Source organism: Mizuhopecten yessoensis, unplaced genomic scaffold (genome assembly GCF_002113885.1).
Source record: "Mizuhopecten yessoensis strain PY_sf001 unplaced genomic scaffold, ASM211388v2 scaffold6785, whole genome shotgun sequence".
NCBI classification, from domain to species: Eukaryota; Metazoa; Mollusca; class Bivalvia; order Pectinida; family Pectinidae; genus Mizuhopecten; species Mizuhopecten yessoensis.
The window spans coordinates 401578-424950 of NW_018406723.1; the positions used below are offsets into that span (position 1 = coordinate 401578).

The 23373-nt window shown below is 34.7% G+C and overlaps 1 protein-coding gene across 1 annotated transcript in view; it reads left to right on the plus strand.

Moving 5' to 3' along the window:
- Positions 1-23373, plus strand: part of LOC110452667 (cadherin-23-like) — a 236197-nt gene that overhangs the window by 141287 nt on the left and 71537 nt on the right. The window contains exon 4 of the mRNA XM_021501316.1: positions 11310-11410. Within this exon, the coding sequence (XP_021356991.1) occupies positions 11329-11410 (82 nt within the window). The 5' untranslated portion in view covers positions 11310-11328. The remainder of the gene's footprint in view (positions 1-11309; positions 11411-23373) is intronic.

Consider the following 23373-nt stretch of genomic DNA (forward strand, 5'->3'; position numbering starts at 1 on the left):
TCCTATTAACAGCTATGGTCATTTGAGGACGTGCCAGGTTTTGGTGGTGGAGGAAAGCCGGAGTTCCCGGGGAAAAACCCCCGACCGACGGCCAGTACCTGGCGACTGCCCCACGTAGGTCTCGAACCCGCGACCCAGCGGTGGAGGGCTAGTGGTAGCAGAATGTTAGACGCCTTAACCACTTGGCCACCGCGGCCCCTCTAAATTGAAGTCATTGAAAATCAGACAGTTTAACTCTAACTAAGAAGAAAACCTTCTCTGGTTTAAATATTTTTGGATAGTCCGGTGGTCTGTAGTAAAATAATAAGCAAAAGTCAAGGTCAAATCATTTAGTGACAATTTACCTAGCTGTGCTTGTTATTTCTTCAAAAGACTACCGCTTTATATATTGTCAACTTTGTTATTCGAGCAAATAATTGTGCAAATGATTTTTCAAAATCTGGTATATATGGTGATTAAGATTGTTTTTTTTATTTAATAATGGAAAAATGGAGAAAGGATATTCTTATAAGTCGGAAAATCAAATTGCCATTTATAATGTCTGTTTTGGTGAAAAGACCTTGATCTTTGCATTTAAATGGACTTGTGGATCCCAAAAGATGTTATTTTGAACAAAATCGACTTTTATCAGGTGATGTAATTGCTTTTGTTCTCGTATGTCTCCGCGAAGAATTAAAATGTCTTGTGTAAAATATTAAATTGAATTGTCTGAAACAATCAAATGTTAAAGTTTGTGCTGACATGTTTTTACTGCTGTACATATCATAGTCTTTGTATTGTCAAGTTAACCCTTTCACCCCTAGGTAGCTTTAGTAGACTCTACCATAGCTTTATCTGGATGAGTCCATTATGGTCTACAGCGGTGAAAGGATTAACTTGACAAAAAGAACCGGATAGCCATGACACGACACTTTGGTTGTCCAGCAGTCCCCTCGTCTTTTTTTCTTCTTAAAACGACTTTTTGTAGAGATATGAGAACCATAAGGCAAAGGGTCTAAATATATTGGCGACTGATATGTTTTGTAGGACTGTATTAGGTTTGATCAAATGAATGACCTTGATAACATTTCAAGGCATCAATGCATGGTCAAAATGACTTCTTGTTAAGATTCACTGATCTGAAGTAATAATATTTACCATCTGCTTGTCAGGTCATGGAGGATATAAAAATTGTTCAAATAAATAACCCATTTGTATAGTTTAGGTCACAGAGGTAGTTAAAATGTGTTCAACTTTTTGGACAGCTTATGGACCTCGAGACTGCAATATGCGATATATGGCTTGTACCTTTTGAATCGGTTAAATATATGAAGTATGTGGGTGGGGGTAAAATGGCTGCATTTAGTAAGGCCAGGTTACATACAAGCATATGCTGGTCTTCCTCAATTAGCCAGGTGGCGGTTTTGCCTCCCTCCTTTAATAGTCACATAATTGTTTACATTAGGCATAATGCCTATATGTAATCAGATCAGTATGATGTGGCATGTTTTACATGTTGTGTATACATGTTTTTATTTTACGTTGTTTTTGGAAGAAACGACGTGACATGTTTTGTATACATGATTTTATTTTACGTCGTTTTTATAATAAACGGCCTATTTCAATTCATGCTGTGGTATTACTGGTTTTTATTTGACTATCGAACTTTTAATAAAAGCTTGCTGTATGACTGGTACTGAACCGCACATCATAAAATGCTATTTGTCTGATTGTTTGCTGTCCAAATAAAGGAGTTTGATTCATGTTCAAGGTCACCGTAAGCGAATGTAAGGAAAACAGCTGATATTTAAAAATAAAATAAAAATACAATGCCTAGAATTATAGAATTACTTGGCCAGCAGATTGGAATTTATATTCAAAGTTGTTCGAATGCATGATAAAATCCAGTATGAATGCCATATTGAATACCATTGATCATTTTTTGGATTTAAATACATTTGCCTGAACACCATGAATAGCTGGTGAGCGCTACAGGCTCCATTGACCTGGTGATTTTATGACTTTCCAGGATTAGATTGTTTCACATTGATTGTATTTTTATGTATGGAGGTTTCCATTAAATCCAAACATGTGTCTGTTTTATATGAACTGCAGACACTACGTGTTTGAATGTTGCTCCCAATTTTATTTCAGTGTGAATTTTCAAGGTGATTTGATTTCTGTTCGCTCAGTTTCATTGTGACGGTGTATTGCTGTATTTTAATGAATGAACATCGCTGGTTGTGGCTTTAAGTTCAATGGAAACCTTGTTAATTTCCCAATGCTTGGTTATCTGATGCCTCATGCATTCAGATACATATATTCAAAATCTGAATGACTTAATATAGCTCAAATGTTTTGTTATTACTTATTTCTTAGGTTATTCCTATTAACATTGAATAGCCTATCCTCTAATACAAAATGTACACCTAAGTATTTGCAAATAAACCTTTTGTAGCAGGAGCAGAAAAATGCACAGCCAGACCTGGGTTGGAACCTTTCGAACTCTAGACTGACGCTCTACCAACTGAACTAGCTGGTCGCCCGTGAATGACCAACCAAGTTCAGTTCTGCCATACTATACATTTCACAACTTAAGTGCACAGAGGTAGTTATTTTCTTAATACAATATCCCACTGCTAGGAGTCGAACGTGAAACCTCTAGTTTGATAGTATGACGCTGCATGGAGCTGAAAACGAAACTTTCACTAGCCAAGTCAGTCAGAAACGGCTAGTATTTTACCAGAATGACATACTCGATCCCCACTTCCAGGAAGGAACTTGCCCTAAGATTTCCAGGGGTCATAATGATTCTTATGAAAGTGTTGATGAGTATTTTCGTCAATATTTCTCAGGACCATACATTGGCACCTTGCAATGTAATGCAGGTCAATATTTTTTCAATGCAATACCTCTGTTAGCTGGGGTCAAACCCAGGACATGTGGTTTACTTAAGTCTGACGATCTATCGAATGAGCTGAGGACAAATTTATTCTTTTTTGGCAAGTCAGTAGGAAGTTGTTTATATTTTACCGGAGTGACGTAATTTGTAACAACAAAAAACTTAAAGGGATATACAACGTCTGGAGGTCACCAAAGGAAATACTCATTTATTATAAAAACTCTTGTATGAATACTCATAACAGTCATATTTTTTCCCTTGCCTAATAGGAAACTAAAGGCCCGGTCACACCTAGCCGATTTGGGTCACCGGAGGTATACCGGAGCACAAGTTTGTCGACTTTCGAGGATCGGTACTACTACGGCAGCGCAATGATATCACATCGCTAAGATCGGTAGTACATCGTCAGAACATCGTCTGAACATAGTACGGCAGGCGATGGTAGAAATTTTTGAACATGCTCAAAAATTTCCGCCGTTACGCTACCGGAGCAAGCAACGGGACTACAACGGCAGTACATCGGCAGTACTCCGGTATGGCTTCGTTAATGTCGGTAGAGCACCGGCAGCATCCTGTAATGGATCGGCTGCTCTCCGGTGGCCTCAATGTGTACCGTACTGGTACCGATGTGAAACCGTAGTACTACCAAACTCCAACAAAGTAGTACTGATGCGCCGCCGATGTACTAACGATATTCTACCGTAACAGTATCACTCCACTATAACTCCGGTCAATGTTGGCACATCGGAAGAGCAATGGCGATGCCCCGGTATTACATTGGCGGCTCATCGGTAACACTGAGGTGTCAGAAAAGTGGTATTCGGTAGCACATCGGCTCTTACATAGATAGGACAACGGTATCACAACAGGAATGCGGTACTACATCGGTATTGCTACGGTCAATTTTTTTTAATGCTTTCTCGCCGGAGCTCTGCCGATTTTCTTGCCGTTGTTAATATTTTGCTCCGGTTTAGTCCCGGCGAGGTATATCGGTAGTATGTGACAGGCCATTAATGTCAGAAATCCCCTTGGGTTCATTTTATTAATGTTTTTTACTGTATGATATGTCATGGGTATTATTTCTGATGTCATTCAATTGTCAGAAAATTTGACATAATAAAGTACATGTAACTTTTCTACACTCTAGACGTTTGACAACAGATCAGTCATCGTGCCGATTCACACACATACACTCTTTACTCTCCTTACTTTTGTTTCTACAACTATGACCTCCAGACTTTCCAGTATGGTTTAAAGCTCTAAAGGGACCAATGTAGCTTAATTTCGGTTTTGAACCAGGAAGTTCAGATTCGTAGACAGACGCCTGATCAAATGGTAGCTCATCAACTTGCCATTTAGATAATCGGTCTTGTCCAGTTACAATACACATTAGCATTAGCATGCATAATACCCGTTCTGTACATATAGTTTTTGACATGCTAAAATATGTTTGGTCATTGAAATGGGGCATTTAGTCTCGCAAGGCAAGTTCACATGAAGGCTAGATTTTGGTTGTTTTAAAAAGCAGTGTTTGTCTGACTTGGGTGCGCTATTCAAGCATGTGGTCTTCTGCGAAAAGTTCAACTGAATGCTGGGATGTTGATGAAAATGTCTATAAAATAGGTGTCAATCTGTTGCACAGGAATGAAATCTTCAGACAGGTGGTCTCCCAAGATAAGTTCAGTTGAATGCTGGGATGTTGATGAAAATGTCTTTAAAATAGGTGTCAATCTGTTGGACAGGAATGAAATCTTCAGACAGGTGGTCTCCTAAGATAAGTTCAGTTGAATGCTGGGATATTGATGAAAATGTCTATAAAATAGGTGTCGATCTGTCCGTCAGGAATGAAATCTTCAGACAGGTGGTCTGTAAGGTTATATTCGACTGAATCCAGGGATTAAACGGGAAATAATTTTAGAAAAAAAAATCACGTGGAGATTGTATGATACAGTTTGTCACCCAAGACAGCTGGGTCATAAATAGGTGAGGTACATGTAGAGGTTACTCCGAAGAAGTAACCTTTGTTTGTAATAGGTTTCTATCAGCCCTACCTGAGGGGATTATTGGTTTGCAGTGCATCCATCAGTCTGTCCGTCTGTCATTTCGTCCATGCATCATTTTGTCTGGGTTATATAGTCATCTATATACGTCAAAGGTTCAAAATCAGTCAAAACAGGAAATACAGGTCATTCTCTATGTAGTCTATGGAGATAATAGCCACTATAGACAGGTGGTTTCATTGGACAGTCTCATTAAGACAATGGGAAAATAGAATGACGGTTCTATATGTTACTGAGGCTGGTTTTCTTCACAAGAAAAGTTGGTCATACTTTCTAATATTAAAAGAGCTTGTTTCTGATCAAAATGTTTTAATCAAAGCATATCTGATGTGAAATCTGGAATGATTGATATCTGATTCCAGTCGTATGTTTACTTAATGTACACTGGGTTGTCCACATCGTAAATCATGAGAAATAGACGGATCTGTGTATTGGCAAGATTCCATGTTTTTTGGGCCTTATTTGAAGCTTTATGAGGAAGCATATTATTTTCAAAAATTTCTAAGAAACACTGTAAATCAAGATACAAACTGAAGATCAATCAATGACGGTGAAGGTCCTGTTTGATCCACGAAGTGAAGTGGATGCAAATTTATGTGAGAGAGATATAGCTCCCCTATCATACATAATGAATAAGTTATACAGATACCTGTGTGAGTCAGGTAGAGTCGAGTATATATAATTGCAAATTGTGTTTAATTACTGGGCTATATCCCTTCACCTTGATTAGATGGGAGACTCTTCACTGATACCACTTGAATAGACACGTGTTCATTAGAGCTCATCTAGTATTCCGCGTGCTACGGGTGAGAAAGTCATTCTCGTCTTCGGTGTATAAGAGTTGAATCTTATTGTCTTCTGTTTATGGTCCTCTGGATTAACGTTAAGTCTCCATCACTATTTAATTCCGTAGCATGTTTAAGGAATATTATGGGCGATCATGTGTGAATTTAACTCCTGTGACACCTCTGATGCCTATGAAATCGTAAGGAAGAATTAATAGATCTTTATATATTGATCGACATGGACACGAAGATAAAAACAGGAAAACAATAATGTACCTGTTTTACTGGGAATTGTTTACAGTTGTGAAGGTGAGGACTTATCTGTGTAACTTTACATTATAATACCAGTGTACCCTCTGGCTCCTTAAGGATACACATGCTACCACACTGTGACATTTGGATCTCCTATCCAAAAGAGTTCGGATGCTGTAAATTATGTCTTTTGTGAATGGAGTTTGGATTTTTTTTAATCAGCTACATTATCATACCAGCGTACCATCTAGATCCTTAAGGATACGCATGGTACTGCACTGTGACATTTGAATCTCCTATCCAAAAGAGTTTGGATGCTGTAAATTATGTCTTTTATGAATGGAGTTTGGATTTGGTTCATCAACTAATGACGGGTTTGGAGGTATATATATATAGAAAATTAAAATGCATTTAATAAATTCAAGCAATTATGGATTATTATAAGATAGTGCTAACTAAATATGATAAAGGGAGATAACTCTTAAAAAAATACACGGGTGTAATGTGTAAGGTGACTTAAGGTGGCTCCACACATCGTCATCAGCGTCCATTTTCGTGACGTACTTCCGGAAAAAGTACAGCTCGGACTCAATTATCTTGATCGAAATGTGCATGTACACCGTGTCGTCATTTCCGTATTGCGTATCAGGCATTCAATATTCCGAACAATGCCACACACACAAAAAAACGGAAAATATTAAAATTGACGAAATTCAATTTTTTGGTATTTTTTCCAAAAAAATCCCCAAACTATCGGAATGTTTAGATTTTCATAAAATCAACTCTACATAGTTGCATAACCATTATATGAAAGTTTCAACGAATTTTGCTGGTTAATTGCGAAAGTGTTGAGCCACCTTAATGCACCCTCAATTGTAATTGGCATGGGGTTCAGATGTACAAGGCATTTCTGAGTAGAGTTGATTATAGAATTGCTAGCTCGACAAGTCCTTAACAAAAATAGCAAACCACACATTTTTGTTATCTTAATTTTGTTACCTTTTATACTGTCAGAGTAGAAAGGTGGCAGGACTTTCTATCTTAAAGGTATAGGTACCCAAAGATTTTTAGTAATATTTTGTGATTTGAAAGGTTACCAAGGGCATTTGAAGAAGGTAAAACCTGAGAACCAACCCAATATACTCTTGAGAAAGAGGGGTTGGAAGAGAATTTCCGATTTCCGAATTGAGGTTGAGACAGATAAATTCAACCTTTGGAGTAAAATTTTGCTTCAGATTGACGTTAGGTGCCTTACCCCTAGATTTGAGATTTTTTCTGACTTATTGTAAAAAATGGGGAAAGATTTTATGAATGTTTGTTTCACAGTTTATAGTACGGGATACTGTATGGCTGTGTCGCTAGATGATTAAGACTCCATTACTGGGCACTTGACGTATTTCAAACATAATGCTGTCAGAAAAAAAAAATCTGGTCCTTGTAATTCTAGACTAATATCCCCCGTTACCGTATAATTAACAGAACGTAACTTGATTCACTCGACATGTATCACTTCTCTTGTTCTCACAAATCAATGATGTGTGTCATCCCAATATCCCAACACATGAACAATGTATATTTATGGAAACCGATAAATACATGCCAATACTGTTTTTTTTGACAATTTCCTGATTTGCTGGTGCATTAATATTTCTGTTCCGGTCGGAATGTCGTTGTTTTGAAGGAAGAGTAATAATGATCGTACTAATAATAGAAAATTAACAAGATAACTCTTTTGTGCGGTCCGATCTATCATCCATTTGTCACAGACTTCCTTTACCAGTTAATTGGTCCTTTGTTTATGCGACTCGGCTCGACTCAGACTCCATACATGTGGGGCTTAAACAGGACAGGCATGCAATTGCTTTTAATAGTCTAAACTCGGGTCAAAAAGTCAATTTTAGGAAGTATCGATACCTTCTCTAAACAGAACCATGTAGAAACTGAACAACAACAAGGTCCCATTACATACATAATGGCACTAAGAACAGACAGTCAGTCTTGCTCAAGTATTCAACTCCATTAAGAGACGACCTGTGTTAAGAGACCACCTGTGTTAAGAGACCACTTATTACGTTATAAATATAAACTTTATCTATTTTACTACAAATATCAAACAAGTTATTTTAACTAATAGTAATCACTCTTGTTGGCCGGCATGTTAGCATGCACCCAGGGGTTTTGTCTGTTGGCCCTATACCTTTTCACGCCCGGTTGGGTAATTAAACCTAGGTCTCCTCGGTGAAAGGCAAGAGCAGTATATGAGCCAACCGACCACCCTTAGGTTTGTCTTCACTGTAATGATTTCTTTGTGAGTTGCACCTGTATCAAGGAACCACCAGTGCTCCTTATAGACACCCCATTTTGAGCTTCCTTAAGGTCATAGGAGTGTATTGATAGACGGAAGTAGGAAGTACATCCCTAGTTGAAAATCCAATGAAGGGAGACACTATCACAATTTCCCATATTCTAATGTTTAATATTAAACTGAAGAATATTGTATGTTTATTATTGACAGAACAGTGTGTTCTCTCAATATCGTAGTGCAAATTATAGTAACACCAGGGCCGTTTTCGTTTAAAAGGTCAAACCGATCCGACCACTGTTGTTCGTTTATTAAATAAGGTCGGACCTAGTAATCTGATGCTGCTTTCAGGCGAGCCTTGGGAAACCCTTGCAAGGCCTGCATACACATTTGCAGGTCCGTCAGGATTTATACCCGAAATTGTTACATTTATAAATTGTCAAACCGGTTGTTCCGCATATACGAACAGGCCCCTGGTAAACAATAGTACACGTGCGTGCGGATGATATGTCAGGAATAAAGCTTTCAAATTCATAGACATAAATAGACTCACGGGAAGACAGTGACATGAGACCAGACGACCTCAAGAAGGTCATATAGGAAACACATGGAATTCGGACGTACTGACCTCACATGTGCATATCACGTGCTTACACGGAAGGAGTTTCGCTCTGTCGATTATACTATGTGAAAATAATGTTTTGTAAAATATCAAGATACCTATGAAATGCATGTGTGAGTGCACGTGAGAACGGCATACCATGCGATAGCCTCTGGTCACATATGTTCCTGACATGTAATTATAAATATACCGTGAGTTAGCGGACTGTGGAATGATGTCCAAAGTGTACATGACTGAGGGTAATTTGGTTCCATTAAAGAACAATAAATTTATAATTTGGATATCATATTTTTGATTTATTTCCATCATTTTTGTTATATGTAAACAGAGACAACTGTCATTGTGTAAATGTCATCCCTCAGCAAAAAGTTCCGATTTTATTCAAGGAAGATAACTCCTACCGGGATCAAAGTGATTGTAAAGTGTAAAATAAATTAATTATAAAGCCATTGTGTATATTTTGTTCAATTTCCCACTCTATATGTATAGATCTTTGTGTCCTGTTTGCTTTTAGCTTGTAGATAATCACTTGTATCCGTACAAATTCAATAAAAAAACACTTTGTGGAACATGTGTTCCATATTTTGCGATGAATAAAATATTTGTAGGGTTAATTAGAAATGCTTCTTTTCTTTTTATTATTGTTGTTATTGTTCCGAACAATGCCACACACACAAAAAAACGGAAAATATTAAAATTGACGAAATTCAATTTTTTGGTATTTTTTCCAAAAAAATCCCCAAACTATCGGAATGTTTTGTCTGTTGGCCCTATACCTTTTCACGCCCGGTTGGGTAATTAAACCTAGGTCTCCTTGGTGAAAGGCAAGAGCAGTATATGAGCCAACCGACCACCCTTAGGTTGGTCTTCACTGTAATGATTTCTTTGTGAGTTGCACCTGTATCAAGGAACCACAAGCGCCCCTTATAGACACCACATTTTGAGCTTCCTTAAGGTCATAGGAGTGTATTGATAGACGGAAGTAGGAAGTACATCCCTAGTTGAAAATCCAATGAAGGGAGACACTATCACAATTTCCCATATTCTAATGTTTAATATTAAACTGAAGAATATTGTATGTTTATTATTGACAGAACAGTGTGTTCTCTCAATATTAAAGTATTTCAAAGCAATCCAGGCATTAATTCAGGTATTTTTTTTATCAATGAGCCACATGTATCCATTTTTCTGTACTTCAGGAAACCCGCTACCTATTTCGCTACTGTGTTTTTTTTCAAGAAAGATAACTCTTACCTGCAATTACTATGTGCATATGGTTTTATTATAAAATGTCAATTTTTAATCGTTTATAGATAATTTATTTGACATAATTTCAGCATTTATTAAATTGATGATATACATTAATGCAATACTAATCTATGGCAGTATCATTTTTATTGGCATTATTTTGACTTTTTTTTTAAAGTCACTCCTTTTTACATAAATTTCCATTTAAATTCCTTAAAATTATGGCAACCTATATTTTTGGGGTAGAAAATTTTCTTTACTTCAAAGCAATATAACTACAAAATTTAAAGAAATTCTACTGAGAAATGGCGACACAATCCTATTACCTTAAGTAATACAGGTTTGACTGTGAGCAGAAAATAGAGCAGTATAACCATCGACTGTTATGCTGTATATGATGCAGTGGTACTTTACCCTTTCACCACTGTAGACCAAAATGGACTCATCCAGATCAATGCATGGTAGGGTCTATTAAAGTTACATAGGGGTGAAAGGGTTAATAGACTAATATGTGTTCTAATCGAAGTGTACTTGTGCTTCATCATACAGATTGTTAGCCAATGCATTTTTTCACTGACATGACCTTATAAATGTACACTTCCTGGTAATTTTATGGGTGTTTTTTTAGGATTCTGTCCCCATAGGGAAATACTAACAATCATTGTAATCATGTGTGTGTAAGTTTATTCAACAGTTCGAGGGTTGCATTCATGATCAAAGCTGTATAAAGTCACTACCTTCAGAAAGCCAAATGGTGGTCCCTTAATACAGGTGATCCCTTAATACAGGTGATCCCTTAATACAGGTGGTCCCTTAATACAGGTGGTCCCTTAATACAGTTTCATTTTACAATAACATTGTTACAATGCAGAAAATTTAAGTGGTCTCTTTATACAGGTGGTCTCTTAATGGAGGTGGCTGCATGAGCAGGTTGACTGAACAGCTTAAGACTTTCAATATGGCTTAACTTAACCATGACAAATATTGCAGTAGGTCATGCAATTATCGATAAAATCATATTGATGACATAATGTAAACAGTCTTGATGCTTGTATTTTTTTATTCATGTTTGGCATATAACGCCAGCCCCGACCGCGACATCATGCCGCGAAATTCCAGTACCACCATGCTAAATACGTTTCATTTTTATATGTTTCAGATCTTTAGATGAAGAAAAGATGAAGAAGAAATCCACACAAACTCCTTCACAGCACACTGTTGTCGTTGTTCTTGTGTTTTTAGGGGCTTTTATTTCTCAAGGTAAGAAAACTATTTAAACTTCTCGTAAAAATATGATTTCAAACAACAGTAACACCATTACACACGATACCTTTGATAAACACTAATTGGTGCAAACCAGAAATATGAACTTTGAACTCAATATTTGCGTCTGCTGATTGGTTAGTTTCAACCATGCGGCCAGTCGCTTGATCGGGATTCAATGATAATAAGGTATCTAGTCCTATATGTATTACATACAAAAAAAATATGGTAGTTTTCTCTCTGATGGTGAAGGGTCTTCTCCGAAACATGATATGATGGAATAAATTCGACTTCAATCTATATCAAAAACATATCACCCATGTCAACTTATTAGGTGACATTCAATAACAGGGTTTTTCATTCTTTATCTGAGGATATTGAACATAATCTTTACTTTAACAAGGTGTTAAAGAGTAAATTTATATATAATCAATTTGTAAGGTTGCAGAAATAACTTGACTTTAAAAAATTGCGACTTAAACTCTTAGTTTTTCTTTTAAAATTGAGATGGAGGTTATTGACTTATCATGTCTACATTTGTATAATAAGATAAATTGAAAGATCCAACTCCATTCCAGAAATTTAGAATAAATAAAAAAATGATTAACTGAAAATTTAAAGCTAAAAATAATCCAGTGAAAAAGGTTTTCAAAATCAAAAATTAGAAATATCTTATTTGAATTGAAGGTTTTTTTGCCACTATTTTTTTTCTTCAAATTTACACCGTTTTGAGAAATCGTCTGATTTGACCTTTTAAATCCAGATAACATTCTCTTTCAATAACACGGTTTAGCCTTTTTTCTATGCCTTTAAAAGTCTTCACTTGACTTTAGATCCATGTTTATTATACATAAGCTGGGGTTAATGTGCGTGGGTTAATGTAAAGTACGTTATTTATTAGATGAGTATCAGTCTGATATCCTCGCCACGGATGATAAAACTGTCATCAAGCCATGAACTTGTGCTATTTCAGGTCTTTAACTGGGAGAATTTGTTGCATTGAAATTGGAATGAGCTCTGTTATAGTTGTTGAACCTTTAAACCACACACCATATATTTCTTTTGTAAGTTTGAGTCTGCGATAGCGACAGCGTCAGCGTAGGGACCCGTTCAACGCAGACCTCTTTGTAAGAACTGTCAATAGAGAAGGTCTATTTATATAATTTTATTGTAGTTTTCAGCAGAATGTTTTTTTTCGTGTATATGCTTACTTATTACCTGAAAGTACAGCAATTTCCTGTTAAACCAGACATGCTGCACCTTTCATAAAGTTCTTCTGTACTGGAGTAAAAGTACAAAAAATGGTTATATAACATTCAATTAAAAAAATGGTTTTATAATGATAATTTATATCAGTATATTACTAAAAAGATTCTGTTTAAAATAAATCAATTATAGGATGTCAAAATTGATAAATTGATAATTAAAAAACCTACCATTATGACAGAATTTAAAGTACAAAAATGAAAAAAGGAAATCTTGGGCCACTTTGTTTGAAGTTAAACATGAAAAATGATTAAATTAAATTGATTACCCAGTTTGACAGGTCAAGTCAATGGTTGGGTCAAAGGTCAGATTGACCTCACCGTAAAACATAGATACAACATCAAAGTAAAAAATTTCAAAGAAATGAAAAGTCATAAATTCTCTTAGTACATTTGTACTTAAAATCATTTAGATGAGTCAGATGGATAAATAACATTGATTAAATGAATCTGATATCTAAATCAATATTGATTCTAACAAACCTAAATAAACACACTGGCTTATAAGTGCATTTTGCCATTGTTCAAAATGTAATGAAGAATGTGTTTATAAACATGTATTTAAATCATTGATACTATGGTTTACATCACCAGTCTGTTCGTCAATTTTGTGATCAAAGAAACTCAATTATTTTCAAGCGACCAGCAGGTGATGATCAACAGTTATAATTGCTGATACTGAGAGTTTTTACTTAAGGCACATCCTTTTTCCACCTTTGCCATGTCAATAGACTGCTTTTTATGTAAATATAGAATTAAATTCAGTAACTGTCTTCATTACAACCTTGACAAAATACCTGGATAGTGAGATTATGATCTACCAGATTTACTTGGGTTATGATTTCCAGCTCGCCAATAAATGAAAGAAAACATTTTGAGGAAAAATCTTGTTTAGTATAAGCAAACAGGCCATTCTACCTAATTATCTGTAAAAAGAACCCATCTGATTTAACAACATTCCCAATAACATTATGCCTTGAAACTTGAATATCTGCTGAAGGCATGTCATTATAATCGACAAATTAGTACACATTAGTCATGACGAGGGAACTTCCAAAGAAATGAGTGATGTAGTTTTCTAAGATATATCATATAAATACTCTAAAATCATCTCGCGCACAGGTATGGGAGAATGTAGACTGTTTATACCTAGACCATGTGTATATAGAACCACACTGTTAAAATTCAAAATCAATATCACCATGGAAACCTCAGTAAATAATTAATCTTTTTATAGAAGCAACGTAATTGTAATAGGGGACCAAGCCTTATTTTAAGTATGTTGTCAATGGTTTTTGTTGCGCAATCTCTGGAAAAACGAATAGGGTCATTAGATGAATTATTCAAATTTGAACTACACCCTCTGTGTCAGACAAAACAGGTAATCATTCAAACCAAGCATCACTGAACCGTTAAATTTTACCACCCGTTTCCCATCAATGAAAAAAACAAGCGCATGTTCAGCCATGGGAATATCTGATATACTTTCCCTTTAGTTTTCATGCATGACTGAAGGTCTCTTGGGAAATGAAGTATTCTTCTGTCACTGTACCTATTGACTCGAAAGAAATCGATGAAATTTCTGTAAAGTGAAACAGCGTTGGGTCGGAAGTCTTGATTATAGGAACAACATGTTTATCAGTGTGCTTTGAACCTTTGAAAAATAAATAATTTTGTATAAACTCGCTTTGCAGATTACGGTACTTTTGGCATCAAAGAGATTCTGACTGTTGTTTTATTCAAAGCTAATGTGATATTGTAGATGATAACCTTTAATTATAGCAGTTCACATCGATCTCCAGATTTTTTATTTTTTAAACACGTTTACTTTCGCTTAAATAAGCTTAAGGCAATGCCCTGTTAATTAGGAAATAACAGATTAAAAGACAAGCTTGTGTGATATCCTAACAGCTAGTTTATTGATATTTTAATTGTATGCCTTCAATATTGTTTCTCAGAACATATCGCAGCTAGCTTCCCAAAAAACACATGCATATATATACACTATACACGCATGCATCTTGCACACAGGGGAGGCCATCCTTAAATGACAATAGCTGTCAATAGGACGTTAAACAATACTAAACCAAACCAAGTCCCAGTGGTATTTGCACTTGTTTTAAATTTATCCATGGATTACCTCCCCTTTTTGTTCTGGAAGGCATTCTAGTAATGACAGTTGTTAATTGCAAAGATGGGTGTGGACCCAGGGGGTGGGGGTAGGATTGATATCATTAAGAAGCAGCAAGTGTCTCTTTTGAAATCAGGATTTAGGCTTTAAGAAATATTGAATGGTTTTCACACCTAAAATAACTTAAGATAGCATATCTCAGCAATAAATTGCTAAACAAATTTCCATATTCTAGAAGATACCCCAGTTTTCATCATTACTTTTTTTCTTCTATTTTTGTTTGTAAATCAATAGAATTGCTTGTTGCTCATTTATTAACTCATTCACCCCTGTATTTCAACAATAGACAATGATAGCCGTTGATTTGAAGCAGTCCAAATGCTTCATTGAGTATCAAAGGGTTAATTTGTTACAGAAAACAGCTTAGAGTAAGGCATTTTACACTTGCTTAGTCCAAAAAAGGGTCACTGTGAAAACTTTTTAGATGCTTCCACAGTTTAATAGCTGGCACCTCCCTGATGTAAAATTTGAAAGATCTGTTAGTTCATATGCATTACCCTTTACCAAATAACTCTAACTTGTTTTGCTTGTAATCTGAAATGTTTCAAGGTTTTATAAGTATGTTTCTGTGTATTCAAGTTAATGCCTTTCTCTTAAGAGACTCATTCTTGATAGTTTTATCTATAGAGATTTTTGTATGAAAGGTTACTAAGCTTTAGGTATTATAGTACAGTGGGGACATTCATTATTATTGTGTTCTTGGAGAGAAAAAAATGAACTGTTGTGGGTTTTTATGAGAAGATCCTGTGATAAAGGCTATTTATTCACTTGTGGATAGGTAGAGAATTTATTTAAATCAGTGCTTCCGATGACTAGAACGAATAAACAGGCAACAGGAAAATCTGAGAGCTAGCTACACTTACACAGTACATGTAGAAAAGCATTACTGATTTATGCAACAGTTTCTCTTTGAGTACAATCATGTCATAATCACAGAATGACATGCAAGAAAATCGGGAAAACAATTTTTGTATCATTTCTCAAAGGAAATCGCCAATTAACTGGAGGACTTATTGCGAAATCACCAATTATTTCAAGGGACTTACTGAATTATATTGAAAATTCCAAGATTTGTTTTGTATCATCAACAGAGAGAAATATATATATATTAGGAAATAATCTGTCAACTAGGGAAGATTGGTTTAAATAGTTTTTTTATTCAGATTTTTCGATTTGTACACGATTTGAGCGTGAAACTAAAGAAAATTTCACCTGAAAAATTCCTTATGGCGTACGTGGCACACAGTTCTAATGAATATCAAATGGTCCGTCGAAAAGAAACAAATTTTTGTCAGTCCTAAATGAAAAAACAGACCCAGTACACAGAGACATGCTGGCTTTGGTCACTGACAGGTCTTAAATCACAGGCCTGCTGGTGTAAATTGGATCATGTATTGATTGGGTGATGGGCATGCATTGACAAAAAAAAATCATGGCTTTTGGTCAAATAAAAATGAGGATACCATAATGTCTTAAAAGAATGTTACATCAAATATAATCTTGAAATAATTTTACAGCTCTTTACTGATTCGTTTAAAACATACATTATATGTCCAACTTAAGGTGCTTCTTATCATATTTATTTCTTCAAAATTAGGTTTCAAATTACCCATCAAGCTAATTTTATCCCATACACAGTTATTCCCCTTTAAATTACCTCAGATAAATAAATGCATTTTTGGAATGGAGTCAAAGAATGAAAATATATGTATTGAAAAATAAGATTCATACATTGGAAGCATGCAATCTGAAGTTATGATTAGATTTGTTTGCATTCTATAGATTTGATTTACATAACATGCAAAGAAAACTTTTTATTGACAAATTGAATATATTGCACAGATAAGTCAGTTAAACATCAGTGGACAATACATGCTTAATACCAAAATATTCTTTGATGTTTTTTTTAGAATTTATTCCATCATATCATGCAAACTTATGATATAGACTTCACTGTGATGAAATAGACATGTACACACGCAATGCACAACCTGTATATATCTCTATTCTAAAATTATATTGATAGTGTGCGGGTAATACGTATTTCATTTTTGCATGAATTGTATGTGAATTGTTTTATGACTTATGTCGAAAGTGTATGGTTGTGTATTTTGGCATGGCATGGCGTGGCGTGGCGTTAATATCTGCTGTTTGTAACGTAATACATGTACTACTATTTCATCTATATCAATTTAGCATATCGTGTTGAGTATATATTGTGCCTGCTTAAATTACGGGCCTTGAAGAATATATTCACATCAAGTCAAATTTATAATATAAGTAATGTATTTGTATTGTCTTGAAAATGCGAATTTCACAGATTTTTCTAATATTTTCATATAAATTCAGTTGTCAAAAAATCATAGGGAGAAATTTTCTTGGGAATTTTTCCCATAACTTACAATCATTGTGAAGTTTGTGTAAGCTCCAACTTTGTTTGAGCTGACAAATTCTGATAAGATTTATCTCTTACTTCTGCAGGTACTAATATAAATGTTAGAGATTTGGCAACATCCACAGACAATAACAAAATAACTCAATACTTCTAATCTTGTGTATTGTCTATATATGTTTTGTGTGTTTTGTATTTATCCAGTATACTTGTATTATATACTAATCTCTCATTATTAATTCTGCATTTTTTTCAGTGTTCTCAGATGTGAATTTTAACATGAAAAAAAAATGTGGAAATTTTTACATTAATTGCATTAAAATATTAAAAATATTTCAAATTTGTCAAAGTGAAGTTTACACCAATTACCAAAACCGCTATTAATTAATATTGTTTCACGTTTGAGAACATTTATTGTACATGTATCATTTATCCTGATCTGGAATGTAAAGAATGATAACATTTTAATATCATTAAAATAAAATGTTCAGTACGAATCAACAACAGAAATATTTCAATATTGTAAATTACTCGTTCATTAAGTTTTCATTCCCTCTGCATTGGTCCACAGAACATTTTGACTAGCTTTCATTTGTTAAAAGAAATTGGAAATCAAAGTGTTTTAGATAAATAACGTACTTATTTTTTTTATTTTTTTATTTGTTTCACTATAAAGTTAAATTTACTTACTAATACAGGATCTATAAATATCCTCCTCACCAGATTCAAAATCATATAACATTGAAAACGTTAAATTGAAGTGAAACATATTCCAGATCATTGTTAAAAATTGCATGGAATGTATGAAATGCACTTTTTTACATGTGGTGATGAATGAATTGCTTATCAAACACAGGTTATGGGCAAGGTAAGCAAGGCAGTTCCCTGGTAAAATAATTAGGGACCATTAGTCTATAGAAACACCAGCCACCTGAGGTTTCATTTCATTTCAGACGGACAGACAGACAAATGTGCTGCTTATAAACTGATTTGCTAGCTGAGTTAAGGCCTAGACATATATAGATTGTGTGTTTCTAGCTTAACCATTTGATCATAAGACCGATAGTAGGTCAAGACCTTTCTCATATATTTTAACAATTATTGTTAAGGTAACAAAGAACAAAGAATCATGTCTTAATTTCGACTTAAGGATGCTTGATACCCTACTATGGAATAAACCTCCTTTACAAAAGAGTTCAATTAAAAAAGTTTCTTTGGAATGAGAATTTAAAAAAAAAAAAACATTTTAAAATGATACATTTGATATTTGTACAAAAATGCACACATTTCAATGTTAAATTATTTCTAAATACTTTTTTGATAGTTTTGATGACATGGATTTAAGGGAGATAACCTAAGCATGAATCCCAGGTTTTATATATATATAGTGCATATCGTAGAAGATTTGAAGGGGATTTTAAAGTCTATGTAGGCAACCCTACAACACACAATACAATTTTTTGGCATAATCTGCCTTTTTGTTTTAGAAGAACTATTGTCCCCTGTTTTCCAATCTGTTGTTTCATCAGTTTTACACAAAATAAAGGATAATGATTTAGATCAGAAATGTAATTTTAATATTAAAATCAAAATATGAAACATAAATTTTTCTTCATAAAAAATGAGAGAGAAAAATCAAAATTAGAACAAGACGATTTCATGCCTAGGTGGATCTGCACTGATTTACTTTTTAATCTAATTTACATATTTGCTGTTGAAAATCTGAATTTTTATGCAAGCAGCTAATCATATAATCATATTGTTAGATGTTTAAACTCTGTTATGCTGCAGACACATCGGCGATTTAGCCAGATTAGACGCTTGTATGAAGCCTTAAAAGTACAAACGGTAATCATCCAAAATTTTATCAGTCATGTCAGATGCAGGCATTCTGAAGCTTTGACGGGGGAAAAAATGTAAAGAATTATTGTTGTTGTAATGAATTTTTCCTAGATTTCTACTTAAGATTAAAAGATGATGTTGAGTTTGACTTCTGTGTAGAAATTGCCAAGCTAGTTTTCATTGAGTTTGGTGTCGGTAATGTGTTTAAGCATAAAAGCTACAGGCAAATGAATTTATACAGTGATGCTGTAGGACGAGATTCTAAATGGCTCTGGTTCGTCTGATAATCCTAAGGGTATTTCCAAATCACGAATCTCCTACATGACAAGAAAAATGATTACTCAAAACGATTCCATACACTGTTCAATTCTTTGTCAGTTTTCATTAAAAATAGCATCAGGGTCTTTAAAAAGGTAATTTGATAATATTTAGGCACAACGATTTGTGATATTGATGCAGAATGGTTGCTTTTGTCCTGAACAATTTCACTGAAGATTTACTATAATCAGACTCTTAGAATAATGATGCCTTGTTCAAGCATCTGAAAATGGGGGGAGATAACTATATGAAAGAAAGTAGACAACTGTAGGAAAGAGGGGTGATAACTGAAGGAAAGAGGGGAGCTAGATAACTAGAAATGAAGGGAGATAACTGTAGGAAAGAGGGCAGATAACTGTAGGAAAGAGAGCAGATAACTGTAGGAAAGAGAGCAGATAACTGTAGGAAAGAGGGGAGATAACTGTAGAAAATAGGGGAGATAACTGTAGGAAAGAGGGCAGATAACTGTAGGAAAGAAGGGAGATAACTTAGAGAAAACCGTGAAAATAATGTGTAATATAGCAATTTAGTGTAAGTAAGCTAGCAAAGGAAAAATAACTTTTGGAAAGACAGAGGTTATTTTGGGAAACAATTGAAGAATTATTGCTAGCAATACAGGACAAGCAATAGTAAATCCTAGTTCAAGGATTGGGGGTGAGGACAGCTAGCTTTGGAAATTCATCTAGAATTTTAGCAATAATGTATTAAAGATGATAAATTAGCAATTATATTTCAGTGAATATGTAACTGTTTGATTATACCTGACATATTTTCCCAACACCAACAAATGAAGGTAATTATTTTTGCAAATATTACTCTGCTCAAATTGATGATAATATTTTTTTTTGTAAAAAAAATGATAATTACAGATTACATGTTGGTCCCAATATAATATCTATAAAAGAACGATAATGATTTGTTTTGAATTTAATTACCAGCGTGCAAATGCGTCATTAATACTCAAGAAATCTTGTTGGCGTGTTTTGTTCCTGTGAGAATGTCCACTTTGAAAATTGCTTTCTGTTTGATAACTGAAACAGGAAAGCATTTGGGTTTTTTGTCCTAAAAAGCCGTGATTTCATTACCAAGGTGACTGGTTGTTCTATATCTAGGAAATGCTTCCCTCTTGTTAATTTGAATGATGGCTTGAAATTGGGCAAAATGCTTTCTACCAATCAAGCAAGTTCCCATTTTTGAAATTAATGGGTATTTGTATCAAATTTTCAATTTCTAGCATGCCAATAATATGAAATTTCTCCATGCACCAATGGCAAATCCACGTTTATTTCTTGTTAAGGGACACTGTGACAATATTTTCTGAAAGTGTTATATGACATGCACATCCATTTGGAAGGAAGAGATTGCCCAATTTTGAAATAAAGCCATCCAAGTTTGAAAGAAATTGCTGGTCTAATTAAAAATTGCTGCATTGGATTGTCTTTCAATTACCTTCTTGTTGCATCTTGTTATGCCGCACTCTCCTTTTCGAATTAAAAAACAAAAACAAAATATGAACATTCAAGATTTGTCAAGGATTCCCAGATATTCATTCTTTGAGTTTGGCAAATTATGTATATATAATGGGGAAAAACATGAAACATGAGTTGTAGCATTAAGACCTGTTAAGTTCCATACAACAACATCTAGAAAAACCCCTTACCCTTAAGGGGCATAGCTAGCCCTTGCCCGGAGTGGATTCATTTAGAAGCAGGTCCAGGGTAGAGTTGGGGGCTGGGGGCAAAGCCTCCCCACATTTTGTGAAAAATCAATAACATCATATCTGTGTTCCTTGTGATGTCATAAAGACTTAAGAAACAAAGATTAAAAAGGTATTTGATGACATTATGACAATATTTTTTTTTGAAGATTTATGCCACATTGTGTGATGAAATATCATATGTAGTGAACTAAAACCTTTACAAAAGATATGCGTAACTATCGTTTACTGAAATTCTTTACATAGGAAATACGGTTTGGTTTGTGTATACAGTTTCCTGACTATACATGCTTTGATAGATGTTAAACATTGATTTGGTTGTCCCTTCATGTAAAAACTCATCCTGGATGATTGATCTCTGCTTGCATGAACCTCATGAAGCAATACCAGACTCTGTCTCTAAAAGAAACCCTTCTTTGTAAATAGCCTTTGTCCTAAAAATACAGGCGCATTGGGAACATGAACGATGCATCATGTCGCAGACTTTCCTCCAGGTTTGTCGTCCAGACAAAGCCAGGAAGTATTCACATAGGTGCATTGAATTGTACCTGAGATATTGAGAGATTACAGAAAGATATTCAATGGCCTTTTCCCCCTGGCAAATAGACGTTTCAAAAGATCAATGTTTATTAGAAGTTGAAACGAGGCTTTAAGAATCATTGTGAGGAATGGTTTGTATAAACAGCTGTTTCAACCAGTGAGCTTTGTGTAGCATCTATTCCCCAGTATACTGGTATATATCATGTTTTGTGTGCAGGGAAGCAGGGAAAATTTCCTACTGTAAGGAATGAAAATTGATAGCATGTTCTGTGGTGTTATTTGGTAAATAAATCATTTTTCAGGCTAGGTAGGTGTTGAGGAGGATGTGAGTTTAGTCATCTGTTAATATGTAGCACTGGGTCAAACATAGGGTTGTAGTAAATAACAACAGTATAAAACAAAAATAACAACCACAGGGGACATAACTCGAGACTAAAACACATATGATTGACCAAACCTAAGTGTAGTAAGTCTACCAATAAACAAATAAAAACAACCATAGGGAAATAACAACGATAAAAAAAGATATTCCCAACCCCAGGGGACATAACTCTACTTTAAAAAAAAACTAAAAAACCCACCAAGGGACATAATACAGTAAAAAAAAAAAAGCTGACCAGAAGGGAGATAAATCTACACCAAAACACATTTATATCCATTCCTGAGTGACATAACTTTACTGTTGAACAGATATAACTATCTTAGGGGATGGTACTCAACAGTAAAATAAAGACCTAAAGGGACATCACTCTAAAGTAGAAAAAAAGATATATTCAACCCAAGGGGATATAACTCTACAGTAAAACAAAAATAAAGCTGACCAGAAGGGAGATAAATCCACACCAAAACACATTTATATCCATTCCTGAGTGACATAGCTTTACTGTTGAACAGATATAACTATCTTTGGGGATGTTACTCAACAGTAAAATAAAGACCTAAAGGGACATCACTCTAAAGTAAAAAAAAAAAAGATATATTCAACCCAAGGGGACATAACTCTACAGTAAAACAAAAATAAAGCTGACCAGAAGGGAGATAAATCTACACCAAAACACATTTATATCCATTTCTGAGTGACATAACTTTACTGATGAACAGATAAAACCATCTTAGGGGATGTTACTCAACAATAAAATAAAGACCTTAAGGGACATCACTCTAAAGTAAGAAAAAAAGATATATTCAACCCAAGGGGACATAACTCTACAGTAAAACAAAAATTAAGCTGACCAGAACGGAGATAAATCTACACCAAAACACATTTATATCCATTCCTGAGTGACATAACTTTACTGTTGAACAGATATAACCATCTTAGGGGATGTTACTCAACAGTAAAATAAAGACATAAGGGAACATAACACAACAGTTAAATGAAGATATGGCCAACCCAAAGGGACATAACTTTACAGCAAAACACAGATTTAATAACTGAAAAACAGATATTAGCAACCCTAGGTAAAATAACTCTGCTGTTAAACAGATATATTCAACCCAAGGACACACCACACTACAGCAAAATACCTTGACTACCAACTACATGGGCATGACTCTGCTGTAAAACAGATACAACTAAACCCAAGGGAACATAACTCTATAATAATATACAGATAAGGCAACCCCAGGGGTCATAACTTTAGGTGATATTACTCTGAAGTAAAACAGATATAACCAACCCAAGGGAGATAATTC